At 36.3% G+C, this 18803-nt stretch overlaps 2 protein-coding genes across 7 annotated transcripts; one reads left to right on the forward strand and one right to left on the reverse strand.

The window, feature by feature from the left end:
* Positions 1-2426: 2426 nt before the first annotated feature.
* Positions 2427-10828, forward strand: LOC113703998 (putative F-box/LRR-repeat protein At5g38386). 5 transcript variants are annotated; one of them, XM_072061296.1, is made up of 6 exons: positions 2429-2696; positions 3478-3636; positions 5210-5347; positions 5552-6133; positions 6217-6360; positions 10101-10828. In XM_072061296.1, the coding sequence occupies exons 2-6, from the start codon at positions 3490-3492 to the stop codon at positions 10443-10445; spliced, it is 1356 nt and encodes a 451-aa protein (XP_071917397.1). In that variant the 5' UTR covers positions 2429-2696; positions 3478-3489; the 3' UTR covers positions 10446-10828. The 5 variants fall into 5 exon arrangements, with proteins under 5 accessions (XP_071917396.1, XP_071917397.1, XP_027081373.1 ...); XM_072061297.1 differs by having other exon boundaries at positions 2433-2696; positions 5996-6133; XM_072061295.1 differs by having other exon boundaries at positions 2427-2666; positions 5210-6133.
* Positions 10829-12604: 1776 nt separating this feature from the next.
* Positions 12605-18069, reverse strand: LOC113703950 (calcium-dependent protein kinase 1). 2 transcript variants are annotated; one of them, XM_027225491.2, is made up of 8 exons: positions 17357-18064; positions 16159-16302; positions 15553-15705; positions 14684-14799; positions 14432-14599; positions 13535-13662; positions 13357-13456; positions 12605-13129 (listed from the first exon to the last, which is right to left on the reverse strand). In XM_027225491.2, exons 1-8 carry the CDS (start codon positions 18003-18005, stop codon positions 13046-13048), a joined length of 1542 nt encoding a protein of 513 aa, XP_027081292.1. In that variant the 5' UTR covers positions 18006-18064; the 3' UTR covers positions 12605-13045. The 2 variants fall into 2 exon arrangements, 1 of the variants encoding a protein (XP_027081292.1); XR_011819950.1 differs by lacking the exon at positions 12605-13129 and adding an exon at positions 13837-13886 and having other exon boundaries at positions 13388-13456; positions 17357-18069.
* Positions 18070-18803: the final 734 nt, after the last annotated feature.

The following is an 18803-nucleotide window of genomic DNA, read 5'->3' on the forward strand; positions in this document are numbered from 1 at the left end:
GATCCGACCAAGGCTCAAGTCGGGGAGATTGTCACTCGAATCTTGCGAAATCACATGAATGGTTGAAAACTCCTTCCGCCACAGATGAAACTAAATGGGCTCAAGGCAACAAGGGCAAGATCAAGAATTTCGACTGCTATACATGTCAAGACCCATTAGATTTTTCAAGGGATTTCCAGATAGAAAGTTGCTACATGCTATCATTCAAGAATGCTAGTACGAGGAGGAATGGCGAAAACTCAAGTGTATGATGCTTAGCGCGGTTGAAGCAATGGTGGATGACCAAAGGTGAGACCAAATGTATGTGGACACCAGAATCAACAGATGCAAGGTATAGGTCTTGATTGATATGGGTACAGATGTCAACTATACGAGTGACAATACCGCATGATCATTGGGTCTAATATGGGAGCCATGCAAAGATCAGTTCAAAGACAGCAATGAAAAGTGGGTGTCATTAGACGGGATAGCAACTAATGTACCCGTCAAATTGGGACAATGGATTGGGATGACAACCTTCACCATCATTTTAATGGACGATTATACGGTAGTTTTTGGAATGAAATTCATAGACAACCTTAAACTAATCATGGTGCCACACGAAAACACTATGCTAATTACGCAAGAAAGGGCACATTGTGTTGTGAATGTTTCCCGTGAGAACGAGGTGAGCCTGCAATAACTCAAGGGGGAAGGTGTGAAGGGTCGGAAAATATGTGAGGACAAGCTTGAGGAAGGGGCTGCAACACACAAGCCAATCGAACAGAGAGACGGTGCATAGGGCACCGTAGCATTGAAGGGTCACATATAAAAGAGATATGAAATTGATCCACAAATCTAAGCATTGAAGATATTAGCGGCCAGAGGCAAGACCACCAAATATTGGCTTGACAAAAAAGGGGTCCTTCATAGTGAGCATGCCGTGTACAAGCAAAATTGTGACAATGTGCGCGAGGACATCATACGGGAATATTGTGTTGAGGAAACAGGACCTAAGTATGCACTGAATGTAATACAACATCACTTCTTCTGACCGAAACAAGAGGAGGATGTTAAGATGTACATGATTCAGGACAAATTTCGACGACTATTGGGAGCACCAAATGCATCAGGGCCGATGTTTTGTTCAAGTGGGGGAGGATGATAAGAATTGCACCCAATTCGCACGCGATCGTGTCTATCCCCACTCGTGACCAGACTTGGCCATCCAAGTCATGCCCACTGTACATAGTGTCCATGCAAAAGACTAGGACTAGTAGTAAATCCATAACCTAATCTCCTAAACAAGTGGTTAGCCATGAAGCTCTGGCCAAAACATGGAAGTTTCTCCAAACATTATAGGGAATGTGTAGCAAAATTTAGAGACTTCCGAAACACTCTAGATTGTTCAAGAGTTTTGTACATAAGGGGTTTAGAATTGGTAAGGTGCGGAACTTTCTACAAGTTCTCACTTATGTAGCATAAAATAAGAGAACAATCTAAATAAACAAATTGGGTAGTTTAGTTGGTAGAATTTTTAGAGTCATGTAAAGAATTCTTGACTTGCTCATAAATAGGTCAAACTCTCTCATTTGTAAACTAGCTATTGGCAACTTTTGGAAACTTTTGGAGTCTCAAATAATATAGAGCTTTCCTTCTAGCCTTCATCCTTATTCTTCTTACTCTTTATGTTTAAGCTTCTGCATCAATTCTGCACACTTAGAAATTAGACTAAACTAGTAACCATTCAAAATTTAAGTCTTGGACGATCGTTAATGCCATACAATGTGTTTGCTTATAGCATATTTAGTAACCCGTGACATTATAATCTGGACACGATGTCGTGGCCCAAGGTTTTAATTTGGCCTCAACTAGATTGGAGAGGGGGGAAAGGGGAGAGGCGAGACGTGGCGGAAGAAAGGAGGGCCCTTCCTATGATCTGGCCATGATGTCATGACCAAAGGCCTTGATTTGGTCTCGACTAGATCGAGGAGGGAGGAAAAGAGAGGGGTGAGACGTGGCTGGAAAAGGGAAGGGAAGGGGAAGGGAGGCAGGGACGAGGGGAGGAAAGAAAGGAAGAAGAAAAATGAGAGAAGAAAAGAGAAGGATAAGGAAGAGAAAAGAGAGGGATGAAATAATGGCGATAGTAGGCTAAAAAATAGTATAAAAAGTTTTAAATTTTAAAAAATCCAAAAACGTATCTCAAAAATACCTCTCAAAATTTCACAAAAAACATTTATAGTGAAAAATTCTTCCGTATACACTATTACAATAAAATATTTTATAAAACACCTTAAAAAAATAATGCTGTAAAACTGGAATAAATTGTTGTTGGTAGGGCTATTATCGTCTTTTGGCTAACATCCATCCTAGGCTAAGCCGTAATAAACTGACCTGAGAGGGGCATTAGGAATGGCCCCACTGACATGCACAAAGACAAAGGGAACCACTAAGGAAACAAAACCTACAACAGAGAACCAATGAAACCCAAATTGCCCCCAGGCTTGGCTGGAAATCACAATTCAGCACTCGAACACCGAGGGCACGACACTTCTACTGTTCCTCAGCGTTCGGTGCTTTTAATATGTAGGGTTGAGCAGCTTCCACGTAAGCTAATGTGCATCTTCACTGAGTCGGTTTGGACCGTTTGGTGGTTTTCTGCTTTGTGAATCTCTGCAATCTGGGTGGCAAGTCTCCTCAATTGCGTAATTTGGGTGGCAAGTCTTTCTCATCGTGTTCAACTGCAGTGAATTATAAATATTAACTGACTTCTGACTTTTTCATTGGATACTTTGTTCTGAGATGTATTATAAGAGTAAAATCTTTGATTTTGTTCAAAAAAATTTTTTTTTGGAATAGGCGGTCGGGCTGGTTAAAGTTAATCTGTCATGCCAAATTGCATGTCAAAATTGCATCTTTTCGTTGGTATTGGTGTTGGAGGTCAGGGAAATTAAAGTACTTTTCTCTCGTTTTATCTTCTTTCTGGTAGGGGATGCTTTATGTTATCCCGTATTGCCTATTAACAAGTAAAATTCATATCTTTGCTGTTTCCTGTATACTTTTATCCTCTTTCCCCTTATCAGGGCTGCTTAATCTTAGCCATGATGCCAATTAACATGTAAAGATTGCATCTTTATTAGTTTTTCTGTTGGAGACAGCAAAATGAAATAAATTATCTTGCAAAAGTTGTATCTTTGTTAGTTTTATTTTGGTTCAAAAGATTGCATCTTTGTTAGTTTTTGCTGTTGGAGACAGCAAAATGAAGTAATTGTTATTGCAAAGGCAGTTCCTTTCGTTCTCTCTTTTTTGGGTTTGGAGTAGTTGTTAATAAGTACTGCTATTAACAAGTGAAAATCAAATTTTTGTTAGTTTATTTTATTCTTTTTTTTTGGATTTGAGCTTGTAAATTAAATGTGAAAATTGCATCCCGTTGGCCGCAGAGGTACTATAGAAGTATTCTGGCAATATGTAAGAAGTTCTTTTTCGTTATTGTTTCAGGAACAAACAACAATGTGCTGGTTTGGAAACAGAGCTTTGCCTTTTGCAATCCTCGTGGCGGCAACTGGGGCGGCCATTCAGAAAGCAATTAAATCTTTTGGTGGACAGGGGAAAGCAATTGTTTTGCAAGAAAAGCACGAGCAAGATTTTGTTCATAAGGTACTTATGCTCAGTTATTTGTTTTACTCTGGTAGCAATATGCTATGCATTGTTTGATCACGAAATATAATAAGAAGCATATGACAACTAATAGCTACATAATATTCATACTTTTCTAAGGAAACCCATTTTTTAAAAATGAATGGAAGACTTTGATTAATAAACATGAACACAATTCCACCTGTTTACTTGCTATTGATTATCTAATTTTCCTATCACCCCATTGTTTCCAAGTATCCAAGTTTCACAAGCCATTCCCATGACTCAACTTGAGACATTGGGAATATTAGTATATATCCAAGTCTAGAATAAACAGTTGTAAGAAAAAATTATTAGCACAATGATGGTCGAAGCTCACTTTGCCACAATATATGTTAGTTTTATTCGTTACATTAGAAGTAGCCTCTTTATTGTTTGTACAAAGAGAAAAAAGAAAACAGATATGGTGTTTAGAGCGCAAATGGATATTAAGTCCAATGGGCAAACCTCACCTATGAAAATGAGCCGACCCAAGTTTTCAATTGAGGCAGTCGTCAGACAAAGACGAGTTGGCAAATATTGATAGGTCTTGCTTCCTCAAGAAAGATGTTTGCTTGTTCTGCTGTTTGGACAGTTATAGTATGGCGCTGCTTAAGGAATCATATTATGGAAGAGAAAATCTATTCTGTAATAATAGGACATACATTCAAAAACTGAAAGAGACTTGGTTGGTAGGGACCAATTTATTGAGCTTATTGAGAAGTTTTGTGAAAATTGAGTTTTAGTTTGACTCAATAAAATGGTCAGGTAAGTATGAGTTGTCAAAAAAACCAAGTGACCTACCATTATTAGTTAGGATAAACTTTTTCAATTGCTCTTTCTTAGACTGTAATAACAGTTTTAAGATTCTGATGAAAAACCTGGTGACTTGTGTTTAATCTATGTCTTTAGTTTTAACTTGATTACAGTTTGGTTTAACTCTTGAGTAGACTGTAACTATTCAAGTTGAATCTGGGTGTCTTTTCTGTGAACATTGAGATATATTTTCTGTAATAATAATGAAAGGAAGAAGATTTCCAGTGGGTAAAGACGTAATCAAACATTAGCATTGGAAAAAGTGGCAGGGCACTCTTGTTATGTTAATGGGGGGTGTTCTCATTTGACTTTTCAACTGATTTTAGATTCTAATTTTCCAGCATCGGTTCTTTTGATGTTCTTGTTTGCTTTTGTGTCTACATTTTAGATTATTTGTAATTGGCAAATGAACTGAGAACTGAAATCCTGAATCTTTCCAAGAGTATCTTTTGCTAATTCTGATTAAACACCTTTTTGTTAAATGTAAAGCAAGCGAAACAGCCCCATAGTAATGCATTTGTAATCATATCTGCTAAATCTTATTGTTTTCCTCTGGAAAAGAAGCAATTGTTGCTCTATTATGTTAAGCAATTTGAAAGTGTATTTTTGGAAAGGATAAGTTGTTTATCAGAAAAAGTTTGTTATTATAATGTTTGCTAGTTTATCTAGTGGGTATGATGTATTGATAGATTCTTTTTCCTAACATGTACATTGTGTTCTGCTTGGAATTTTGAATCAGGCTGATGATGGTCTTGCGAATGAGGATAGTATCAGTCGACTGCCAGATGATTTGCTGTCAGATGTCCTTTCACGTTTGGACTTGATAGAGGCTGTTGGGACAAGAATTTTGTCAAGAAGGTGGAAAAATGTTTGCAAAGTTAGGTCTGAACTCCACCTAGATTGCCTTGACATGTTTAGGCCTAATTGCTCTCACGATATGGGTAGCCATTGGGTACAGTTTAGGTTTTTGGAAGCTGTAGATCAGTCTTTACAGCTTTATTCAGGTCAAAGCATAACTTATTTGAGAATTTCATGCTGTTTCATGAAAGAATTTGAGCCCAAATTCACTCAATGGATGCAGGTTGTAGCTACTTTAGATGTTCAGGAACTTGACCTCAAATTTATCTGTTCTTCTTTGCCTCTTTGTCAATGTGCAAAATCCAACATGGGTGAGCTTTTCCCTGTCTCATTTCGGCTTCTTACTGCAGTAGCTACAATGAAACATTTGCGCTTATTGGCTTGTTCTTTGCAACCAAGTTTCCCTACCCAATTTAATTCCCTTGAGGGCCTTTATTTAGACTTGGTTCACCTGAGTGATGGAGAATTACCGAGAATGTTGTCTTCTTGTGTTAACCTTCAGACTCTTAGACTCGGATTTTGTAAACTTACTCCTAAGCTTTCTATCTCTGGTCCGTGTCTCCAATTGAAGTTTCTGTATGTTCATTCCTGTCCTGGTTTGGAGGAGATTGATATCTGTGCTGGCAACCTGATTACTTTTTCTTTCTTTCACAATGGCCCGATAAAGTTTTCGCTCTGTGTTCCCAAACTAGAAGATGCACGCATCACCTTCACTGGCAATGGTTCCATACCTTATTTTTTTGGAGAAGTTCTGAAGGACTGTCCTAAGTTAAAAAACTTATTATTCCAAACACACAGTGACAAGGTTTGTATTGACTATGTCAATCATCATTTTTTGTGTCCAATTCTTGCCAGTGGTTTTCATGCTTTTTGTTTCTCTTGATTCAGCTACAATATACACCTGGAAAGATGGATATGTTCAGCAATCTTAGGACATTATATTTTGTCCCAGGAATGAGGTCTCCACCTGATCTACTGAATGTTGTGCCTATTTTGGAGGCTTGTCCACATTTAGAAGAATTTCGTCTGCAGGTTAGTTACTAAATCTATTAATTTTTCCCATTTTCTCCCCTTCTTTGTGAGATTTTTTGTTTTTTAGGGGGGGGGGGGGGGGGGTAGGGGGTGGGGTGAGTGCAGCCACTGTCTATTAGCCAAGTTTCAGTACTGGAATTATTGCTTGCAAAACAAGTGGCCGCGAAAAGTTGCTCATCATCTTGTTCATCAACCATCTGAGCGTGATGTTCTCTTTTTCCTTTATTTTTGCAAACTCTCTCCATATGTCTCATTTGCTTACAAAGCCTACATTGAATATCAGGTCTAAACCAACAATATATTGAAAGATGTGAGGTTTTCTTACAATTTGGACACGGAGGATTTCTGCCATTTTTCTTCTCATCTTTGCTATTTTTTTCTCGATCATTTCTTTCACCTTGTCGAAGTTGATCCTTGTTTATTGCTTGAAAAACACCTTCAATGACTTCTTCTGTTCTTATGGCTCGTCTTTGTTCTTGTGCCTCTAAAGCATTGATCAATTCTAGCAAGGTCATTCGAGAGAGATCCCTTGAATCTTCAAGAAAGGAAATCTTGGCTTCAAACCTTTCTGGTAAACTCACCAAGACTTTCTCCACAACTCTGCTATCCGGAAGTTGTTCTCCAATCAATCTGATTTTGTTCACAACATTTAAGAGTCTGTCAGAATACTCTTTAATGTTTTCTTTGACTTTCATCCTAAGGAGTTCAAATTCTCTTCTAAGGTTCAAAACTTGGATCTGTCTTGTTCTGTCATTGCCTTGAAAAGCCACTTTGAGAGCATCCCAAGCTTCCTTTGCAGTTTGACAAGTCATAATTTTTGTAAATACTACATCGGAAACTGCTGAATGAATGCATGTTATGGCTTTTGATCAATGTTTTCAGAACCGGACCGGATCGGCCAGTTCGACCTGGGTCTCCAAGTTTAAATATGACAATCTTACAGCTAGACTGTAGTTAAGTTTGTTGAAAATTTTACTTGACTAAAAAATATATTAAAACATCAAGTTCTTCTCTTATTTTTTTTTTCTATTTTTTCTTCTTAACCATTTTTAACCAAAATATCCACAACAAGATTTTCTCAAGTCTTCACCATTATTATCAGGTTATTATCTTTAACAAATTGTAAACAAGTTGAAAATTTCAACTTTTCTTGTTTTCCAACATTTTAGTAAGTTTAATTTTTTTCTTTTCAAGGTTTTTTTTCTATATTATTATCTTTAGTTGATTTTTTGCATTTTCTTCTTTTTCCCCTCAATTTTCATACGTTTCCCTCATTTTTGTTTTATTTTTATTCGATTAATTAAGGATGAAATTTTTGCAAAAGTAGTGCACATCCGTGTAGGAATTGGGTAGGAATTACAAATAATAACATTGGGCTGGTCAAAAATATGGTAGTTGGCACATAATCGAAGCTATTGATAATTGAATTTAAAATAATTAATGGTATAGGATCATTGAATTTAATATAACATGTTAATTAGTAATGTTTAGTAGCAATTAATTTTTTATGTGTTTAACTGTATATTTGTTTTTCAAAAATTTAGTTTTTTTTAGTTTGAGCAATTAGATTTATATTTTTATAATAAAATTTTAACTTTTTCAGCTTAAGTTGATGAAATTGTGAAGGTGGTGTGGTTGCTTATCATGCCACTGATAAAAGTTTGCTATTCAAATAGTTTGTCTTAACTTGAATTCTTTTATGGATTTTTTTAAGGGTTGTAAAAGAATTTCAATATTTAATTTATTTACTTTTTGTGTTTTTATTTGTGATAATTGGTGAACATTTGGATTGTATCTATTTATGTTTATAATGAATTTATGAAAACTTGTGGTGAATTATGATATTTTAATTATATTTATCATTCCATGTTTTGTGTATAACTTTTAGAAAATTTATTATTATCATAACTTAAATTAAGTTATGTTGGTAAAGTTCGAGTTTAGAATGAAACCTGCTTAGTTAAAAAAAAAAAAAAAAACAGTGAACCTTTGAACTGGCCGGTTGGACCAGTCGGACCGCGAACCGGCCACCTCTCCGGTTCACTGACCGGTCCGAGTTTAAAAACATTGCTTTTGATCTCATTTTGACTGCATCCCTATGGGCTCTCATCTCTGCAATAGTTGGATCTTCCGACAATTCAGGAACATGATCTGTTTCTACCGTATCCCAAAGATCATTAGCCATCAAATAGGACTTCATTTTGACAGCCCAGATTTGGTAGTTTTCACTAGTGAAATTTGGAGGATTGGACAAGAAGTTGTTTCCTGGCATTTTGATGTTAAAGTCTTAAGTGTGAAACAGGGATTCTCACCAGATTCACTAACTCTCAAAAAAACAGGCCCTTAAGATTTAGGCTTTTGATACCACTTTGTTGGTTTTTTGGGGGCATAAACTAAGAAACAACACCTTAGTGTTGCAAAAAAAAAACTTATAAGAGACTTGTATTAAATATGGAAAAATGAGCTTATGTTAGTCATTCATTAACTCACTATTTATAGTGATTACATGGAACAAACTAACCAAATATTCAACTAATGATTATCCTAAAAATCTCAACAAAATATAATCTTCTTCTACTAGCAAATCTTAGCTAAAATATTTGTTAACAACCCAACATGATCTTTGGTTAACAAATATCTTTATTTCTCTAATAACTAAATTATTTTGATATCAAACTTAATCTGATAAAATCTGTAAGAAAAGTTGGCATATCTCAACATTATTTCAGAGTAAACTTTGGGAAATAACATTGTTCTTCTAACTCACTATTTATAGTGATTACATGGAACAAACTAACCAAATATTCAACTAATGATTATCCTAAAAATCTCAACAAAATATAATCTTCTTCTACTAGCAAATCTTAGCTAAAATATTTGTTAACAACCCAACATGATCTTTGGTTAACAAATATCTTTATTTCTCTAATAACTAAATTATTTTGATATCAAACTTAATCTGATAAAATCTGTAAGAAAAGTTGGCATATCTCAACATTATTTCAGAGTAAACTTTGGGAAATAACATTGTTCTTCTAACGTTCTCACAGCATGTGTTTTCCACTTTTTGTCACGCTGCTTTTAAAGATGCAAGTCAGAGGTGTGACTTCCAATGGTGTCACTTTGAAGAGACAATGCTGCTTAAATCACGACTCTACTGTTGCAATCTGTGGGAAGATTTTTAAAGTGAAAGAATACCAATTTATCACTTGGTGGTCTTTTGTTTTTCACCCTTCTTTGTTGATGCCACAGTCCATTGGCATGGAGAAACAACTTAACTGGCCGTCAAACTTTGTTCTCCTGGTTTTTTGTTTGTCTCTCTCCTTTCTACTTCTTGTTCATGCCACAGTATGTGTAGGAACTTTGCCCAAGGTGACCTTTCTTTTGATGTCCATGACTTTTCACTCAACCAAATTCTCTTCTCCAATCTTAATTCATGTTTGAAGGTTATAATTTAAGCAGATATTAATTGAATGATTTTGGCAAATTGAAAGAAGTGAAAGCGTGCTATGAAAATCATTGCTTGTTATTGTGACTAAAATACTTGGTTTTGCTTCTTTGTGCATCTTCAGTGACCTGATAAAATAAAAACAAATGATTATTAGTGTACATCTTTCTCTGAACTTATTATGATGTACTCTTCACTCTCCTCATTTTGGTTTCTCATTTTAGAAGGTTGGGCATCACATGTTCTATCGATGCATTTAGCTAAGAACCTGACTGATTTATTTTGGCTTTAGTTACTTTGTCGAGGTTTCAATGAAGAAAGAGGAAGAGAATGGCCTCCCAGACGCCTTGGTCAATTAAAAGAAGTGGAATTTAATGGATTTCACGGGACAGTAAATGAAATTCATTTTGCTACTTATTTGGTAAAAAATGCTCCAGCACTTGAACGACTGTGGATCCGCTCACCCTATAGGTTCTATTGTGATGATTATCATTTAGAAACTGGAGGCGGTTGGTACAGAGATGAGCGAGTCGATACTCTGCATGAAGAATTAATGATGCAAGCCGTCTCCAGCAAACTGCAGGTGAATATTGTAAGATCTCCAAGAACAGAACTCAGAATCTGTGGGAGAGAATAAACGCATCGAATAAAGTGGAGGTGAAGAATTAATGATTCAAGGCCGCTCCAACAAGCTGCAGGTGAATATTGAAAGATCTCCAAGAACAGAACTCAAAATCTGTGGGAAAGAATAAACGCATCGAATTGTGCTGGATTATTCATATACAAGGTGTGCAATAATTAAGTCTACTAGTCATTCATACGTCAATTATTTGTAGAGGTGGCAAATCAACCCACTTAAATAAATTTATCCATACCCGCCCATGAATAGATGGGTATGGGTATCTTAAATTTTTGTATATGGATATAAATGGGTTATCCAATAATACCCATTTATTAAATGGGTATTATTGGGTAACCCATCAAACCCAATTAACCCATTTAAAATTCTCTTTCCCTAAATCTCTTCTTTTCTCCACCCACTTTTTTTTTCAGATTTTTCATTTTGTCATAATATTAACTACTTTTGTTTCATTATTATTATTATTTGTTGGTTTTATTTTATTATTTTGTTTTCTCTTAGTTTGTTAACTTGCTCATTTTTTGGCATTACCAATTTATGATAAATTTGAGCCTCTTTTCTTATCTTTCTAAAATGAAATTTTAAATTTATATATGGAAAAAATGTTAGGGGTTAAAAATTTTTGGATTAAATTTTTATATTAACTTTTATAGTACTTAGTTCAAATTTTTATATTTTTATTATTCAATTATTAAATAATATGTAATTTTGTGAAATAGAGTATAAATGAAAAAAATTTGGTAATTAAGCTTATTGAACATTATAAGTAAATATTTAAAACTAATGATGGGTACAAAGAGCGGTATAAATTGTTAACTTAGTTTGCAAAAATGAATTTAAATAAATTTACAAAAAATTAAAATAAATGAGTTATAAATGGGTAATTGGGTTACCCAATTCATTTTTTGACTTACCCATTTATACCCATCTAATTAAATGGGTATAAATGGGTCAACCCATTTATACCCATTATCCATTTTACCCAACCCAAACCCGCCCAAGTCACCCATTTTGACACCTCTAATTATTTGTAACAATAATAAGCCTACCAATTGTAACAATAATAAGTCTGAGAAGATGCAAACAGTGGCTTTGAGATCTTTTGCAAATCTTTTCATTTGTCAAACAATTGGTTAATGATTACAGTAGAGTTATAGTTGCATGATATACATCTGACTTGGGACATTAATTATGCCAAACAATTAATTATTCTACTCTTTTTTATTTTTTGTTTTTAGTTACTTTTTTTTTTTTTTTTTACCTTCCCCTCCCTACTCAAGCCTGCCTGGTCAGGAGATTGAGTTAAAAATTATATAGGCTTCTAGCTTGAAAATTTGTTGTTAGGTGCTCCAAATTCCATGGAGGAGACGCGGCTGGACTTTAAATTCAGCAGGTAATTTGTTTGCATATTCTAAAGCAAAGCTTCTTATCCTAAACCTTAATCCATTTTTATCTCTTCCCCTGGGTTCTTAGACAAATTAACAAAGCGCGAGAGCACATAGGTACTTTCCGGCCATTTCTAGCCAGCACCTAACCTGAAGGCATCCGACCATAATAACAATACTTTATCCATGAAGCCATTGACTGTAACCTTATTATTTCTGCTTTTCAACAATATTCGAGTGTCGTATAAGAGTTTGGCCAAAAAAAAAAAAAAAAAAAAAAACCTTTGTGAATGGTCTACCCTTATTTTGGTTGTCCCTTGAGCTCAAGTTTGAGAAAAACTTATCCCAGATCTTATCCGTACCATGATTCTAATGTTTTGTTTTTTCTTGATGAAATTCTTGTAATGGCTTTTCTACAAAACAAGGAAAATCCTCTGGGTACTGCTGATTAACGATCAACCATACTTAATAATGTTGGATTGTTGGAGACAATTTTGATTCCCACTCGACAAATATGCTTTCCCATTCAATGAAGATGGTGATAATCACAGGTAAATATAATACATAAAACGACTCCAAAAACAGGGAAATTTGTCTCAAGGCGTCCATTTATCTACGTTTTTTGGTAAATTAAGAGTTACAATTGTGGCAGCCGGAACATTTGTTCTTTTTTTTTTTAAACGGTTTCTGGGTTTAGACCGCCGTCAAGAGCACGCCAGTTTCCAATTGGCTGCTAAAAGGAAGGAGGAAGATGCAAGCAACAGGAGATAGTTTGTAGTTCAAACACCAATTGGATCGTATACCAAAAGAAAAGATTGTGTAGCTTGTTGCCACACAGACTTCAGGAAAAAGAGCTCAGATCAGACTGACCCCAAAAATTGTTCTCTGGTCGACCATAATCCAAAAACATGCACGATATCATCGATATCCGTATCCTGTTGTATATCTCTAGTACTTGGCCTGATGAGTCTGCTAGCCACCTCAACAATCAAAAATATGCACAGCACGTGATGGCAAAGCTCAATGCCTCAGTTGACATGCAACAGCCTACAGGCCATCCAATCCTGGAAATCAAGTTCTTCCCACATCCACGTACTAAGAAAAATCAGGAGCAACATATTTCGCAACACGAGGTCTTAATCATTTACATCATTAACCGTTGAGCCCAACCTCTTAAAGGAATGGAAAGGCATGAAAAATCCTTCTTTAGGCTTATTTCCGACGTCTATTTTGGGGCATCTCTGGCTGGCCTTTCCTCATCATGGCAACGAACTCATCATAGTTAATTCTTCCATCCTGCGAATGAATAACATAACATATCATGCATAGGCCAAGAACATTATACAAATAAGACAGGAACACCTAAATTTTGCCTGTCTTCCTCATAATTTCCCTGTTCAGCACCTGGGACTAAGGGACCCAACGCAGAGCTTTTTCCAGATTGTAATAGATATATTGTTCATTGATTGGAAATAGGCATCATTCTGTATCTTACAACCTATTTAGTGGAGAAAGGTACATACATGATCTGTGTCAACCTCTGCAATGATCTCCTTTATTGTTTTCTCATCACCCATATTATACTCTTTTAGGGCATGCTCCAATTCTTCCATCGTGATGTACCTAAAATTCGAAGAAAGATTACAAACCAGAAAATATATGGAACAAAATTTGGACAGGCATTTTTTGATCGGGATCTACCCGCTCTTATCTTTGTCAAAATATTCAAAGGCTCTGTACAGGTGGTCTTCTCTTTCTACTCGGTTCATGTGCATCGTGGCAGTTATGAACTCAATGTAATCAATTGTTCCATTTCCATCCACATCAGCCTGGGACAGTGAAACAGCTTATTAGCAATTAATGACTGTAATGCCAAGGCATTACAGAAACCACCACATACCAACCTATGGACTATTGTTCTCTCTAAGTACAAATAAATGAATACAGATTATAGATCTTCATAAGATGACTAATCAGAAGAAGAAAAACAGCATAAGAAAGACCTATCTTTAAAGAGATACATATTGATGTGTTGGCATTTCAATCCATGCACCTAAAAAGATCAAGAAAATCTTTGTATTTGAATTACAGTATACTAGTATGAAATTGCATTTCACTCCATGCACTGAAAAAGGGCACAGTTGATAAATGCAATATGTTATAAAATAAAGATAAAATTGCATATTTCTTCCAAGCCAACAATTTAAGACCACAACAGTCTCAAGGTAGTCTTGAGCATCAAGAGAATTTCATTCAGGTACTTATGCATAAAATGAGTTGTTCTACTCCATAAACCGTTTAGAAAGGGGGGAAAATTATGAACACAAAAGATTGCATCAGGAAACAAGGGGATTTGGTTATCAAAGTATGCGAGGAAAAAAGTAGATGAGCTATAGTACTAATTTGCTTCAGCTCTCAGGAAGACAGCAAAGCAGCTTAGAAAGTAAGGTTCGCAACATGCTTAACATTCTTTTGGAGCTTCTGACTTGGACACCCTTAACAGAATTCTATAATCTGTAGAAAGGTTCATAAAAGGAGGCTGAGACTTTCTGAAGCCAAAACAAGTGAGAAAAACTAAACAGATAAATTTTTACGCACTGCTTCCATGAGCTGCCTCACTTCGGACTCAGAAAGCTTGGTGCCAAGCTTTGGAAGGCCAGCCTTCAACTCTTCAAAAGTAATTGTCCCACTATTATCTGTATCCATGGATTTGAACATCTCCTTCAAACCAATAATTTCTTCTTCTGATAGATTTTCTGCAATTACCTAATGGGGAAAGACCAACAAAAACTTAACAAAGCTTAACTGTAAAGGAATCCTTTACCAAAAGTAAGTACAACATTTCCTCACCTTGAGGGCTACTTTCTTGAGCTTGTTCATAGCACGGAACTGCTTCATCCTAGTCAAAACAGCAATGTCGAGAGGCTTATCAGATGCGTCACCGTCTTCTCTCATCCATGGATGGTCTGCAAACATTCACAGTTAACTCTTCATCTAATTAAGTGATCCTAAAAAATGGTTGGTTTGTAGGAAGCCCAAAGATTGCAGAAATTCTATTTTCTGAAAACTTTGTGAGCACCCATATTTTGATTTGCCTTCCTAGTTTGTGGGGACACGGTGGCATTGTAACCGCCTTTTGGCAGAGAAAAAAATTACCCCGGAATCCAAAACAATGATTCTAAAACACATGGAGCTCAAGGTAACTTGTATTAAGTGAAAGCATACACATAAACAAGACCTGATTTAGGAAATTAGAAAATGACAAGTAAACTATAGAGCAACACATTAACTCTTGTGGTCAGCAAACAGTTTTAATACTGATATTAGTTTCCAGATGAACCTAAGGCAAATGAGAAATCCATCTTTTGAAAGCTTCTTGAGTAGTTTATGAAAATGGTCTTTGTCCTTATTTACCATTGTTACAGGATTTTTTTAATTTATCCACATGAAACTTCACTAAAACTAGGATTTTATTTTTTTTCTCCAGTGTATGACAATGATGCAAATATAAACCCATTTAGGATATTAATTAACATGTGCGAGCGTGCACACACACACACACACACAAACAGCTAGCTATGCAGCTATACAAGTGTAAATTTCCATTAAAACAAATCTGAACATGGCAAGAATCAAAGAGTTTCTAGCCTTAGTGGAAACTTGGATGAGCATTCAAGGGAATTTTTATGTCACGAGGGATAAAGAGAGCTGAAGATTACTTAAAACTTGAACTGCAGAAAGCCTTTCTTTAGGATCTGCTCTCAGCATCTTTTTGACAAGGTCCTTCGCACTACTAGATATTGATGGCCAAGGTTCTGATGAAAAATCAAGATGACCCCGCAGAATGGCATCAAAAATACCCTGCTCATTTTCTGCAAATAGGAGAACCAAAAGGATCATTAAGATGTTGTAAATCAGTACTTGGAAAATAAAAGACATAAGAAAAGCAATGGATGAGACAGTGGCTTTCATTTTCAATATATTTCACTAACCATGCAGATGCATTACTATGCTCATTTTCCATGGACTATTAACATTTAACAATATAAAAGAAAGTACTTAAAGGCTTATTGGCCTCAAAATTTACACAACAAAACTAAATAGTGTTAAAAATTCTATAGCTGTCTGTCATAAAACTTAAACTGACAGTGGCGGAATCAACAAAGATAACGGAGAATGTTTCCAACCCACTGCTTTCTTCTCAAAGAGTGGCATGTTACAGAAACATAGATTACAAATGGCTAAAGAATGCAGGAAAAGCAAGAAAATAAACGAAAATGGACAGAACCACAGCACATTATTTATCCATTCAAATAATCATTTACCTCCCCAAAAAGGTGGGACACCACTTAGTAGAATATAAAGTATCACTCCAGCACTCCAAATATCAGCTTCAGCTCCATAATTTCTCCGCAAGACCTCTGGGGCCACATAGTATGCACTTCCCACAAGGTCTTTGAATGCATCTCCTACAAAAGGCCAACTATAAGTTAAAAACATAAGTACACACCCGTAAACATGCTAAATTAATAAGCTGCAGTAGGGCTTTGAAGTGAAGAAAAAGCAATCCAAAACTGTCTAGGTTCTGTAAGTTTTTTATTTTCTGTGTAGTTTAAGCATTAATGACCACTATGCATAAGAATTTGTAGACAACACAGGATGACAAGAAACCTGCCCCCCGGTCTGTAAGATAATGACAAAAGAAGAAGAAAAAAAATCTTGGAATGCACACTTTAACATTTTATTGGCAGTGATGTACAAGGGAAGAGGTTCCTTTGATTACAAGTTTCTTCATTAACAAATCAATTGATTGGTTAATGCTAGCAAAGCTGCTGCTCTTAATGGTCATTTCGGTCGCAAAAGACTGTGATGACAATTTCTGTTCACCACATAGCTAAAATCTTGTTTAACAGAGAGACGTATCATAAGTTTCACTAGACATTCTCAAGGTGCATTAGTATTTTGCAATGTTGCAGGCCCAAGACCTAGTAGATTTATTAAGGCCATTTAGTGTTTCACTTCTCTGAAGCTTTTCCTGCAGAGACATGCACACCTCCACATGCAAAAGAAAATGCTTCAATCTATGGACAAATAGGATGAAAAACTTAATGCATTTAACACGACCATTAAAAAAAAGGCTCTCCTCGCTCAAGTTTTTATTTTACTAAACAAAATATAAGATAATGCCAATTGATACATAATCTGCATTCTATTTTAGCAAAGATCATGTCAAGCCACTCCTTTCTAAATAATAATAAAATTAAAAATACATCACTAACAAGCACTTCAAGATTCCCAATTATGCATTCCGCTCATAATTGCTTCGAAATTAATCAAATAATTTCAAAGCGTTTTTTTTTTTTATCAACTACACTTTTACCAACGCATGCACACACAAATATACACAAAATCAATCCTCTTTTGTATTGAAGAAAACTGAAAACCACATCAATATTATGGCCAGAAAAGAAGAGGGGAAAAAAAATACTAGAAGCTTTACATCATTAATAGTACACTACCTACCTGGCTTGTAGAAGACTGACAAGCCGAAATCAGTAGCCTTCAACGGCGAGTCCTCATCAGAGCTCAAAAATAAAAAATTCTCAGGCTTCAAGTCTCTATGCATAACTCCCATAGAGTGACAATAATGCACCACCGTTACCATCTGCCGGCACAGCGCCGCCGCAGCACGCTCCGAATAATGCCCTTTGGTAATAATCCTATCAAACAGCTCGCCACCGGCGCACAATTCCATGATTAGGTTAACATTATGCCGATCCTCGAACGCGCCTTTGAGCTCGACTATATTCCGGTGACCGGTGAGATGATGCATGATCTGAACCTCGCGGCGGACGTCGTCAACGTCGTCCTTGTTCAACAGCTTCCTCTTGGCAATTGACTTACACGCGAACTGTTCGCCGGTGGTCTTGTGAGTGACGAGATAGGTGACCCCAAACTGTCCCCGGCCTAGCTCCCGGCCGAAAATGTAGGTGGAGCTGATGTCTTCCATGGGGCGGTTAAGGACACGGCCGATGCCCGAGAGTGGGCGGGGAGGGGGAGGTTGGTCGGGGGGGAGGACGGTGATGCCCTTGGACGGCGACGGTGTTGGTTGTGATGATGATGACGTGGACTGGCCAGATTGGTCAGAGGGTAAGCCGCTACAGTTACCCATGTTTCCCGTTTCAACTTTCAACTGAGCTGTGGGTGGGTTTTATTACACGACTTTAAAGTCAAACTGTTTATGGGAAGAAAACGCATAAACAGGGTCCTCTGGTCTGAACGCTGAAGATCAGCTGCTGGTTCGAAATGACAGGATTGACCTCTGAAAACGTGCGAGACACGAGCTAGACTTCAGGCGGCATTTGGTCAACTCAACGCTCCCTCGTCCTCTTGCAAGGTTGGTCCGGAACAAGCACGAACATAAAAAAAAAAAAAAAAAAAAAAAAAAGTACGAACAAGTAAATTTGTATCTGACCCGTTTGAATTGTACATAAAACAGATCCGTGTTGTCCAGAGCAATAATTCTGCTCGTGAATATATATCCTAGTGCCAACTGCCATGCCACTCTAACCGTTATTGCCATCCTTGAAAGTTTCCGGTGTATTCCATCCTCGTCTTAACTTCTAAACAGCTGACTTCCTGCATGAACTGTGTTATTTTTACATGGATATCTTCTTGCTTGATTACCTACTTAGTTAGGTGGATGACTTTTGAATTAAACTTGACAATTGGAATAGCAATTTCTAAACTCGAGATCTTGTTATTCCCATCACAAAGTCCTCTAGCTATAGCTAAAAGCTTTTTTTTTTTTTTTTTTTTTTTAGCAAAATTGAACATTTTATTGACAAGAATAGTGAGCTTGTACATGGAACGTAGAATTTCTACTACATCAATAGTACTCTATGCTATACAATACTACTAGTCATCTAAAACAAATCAGAGGTAGTCCCAACTCTATATATAGCCAATT

This window comes from Coffea arabica, chromosome 8e, assembly GCF_036785885.1.
Source record: "Coffea arabica cultivar ET-39 chromosome 8e, Coffea Arabica ET-39 HiFi, whole genome shotgun sequence".
Classification (NCBI taxonomy): Eukaryota; Viridiplantae; Streptophyta; class Magnoliopsida; order Gentianales; family Rubiaceae; genus Coffea; species Coffea arabica.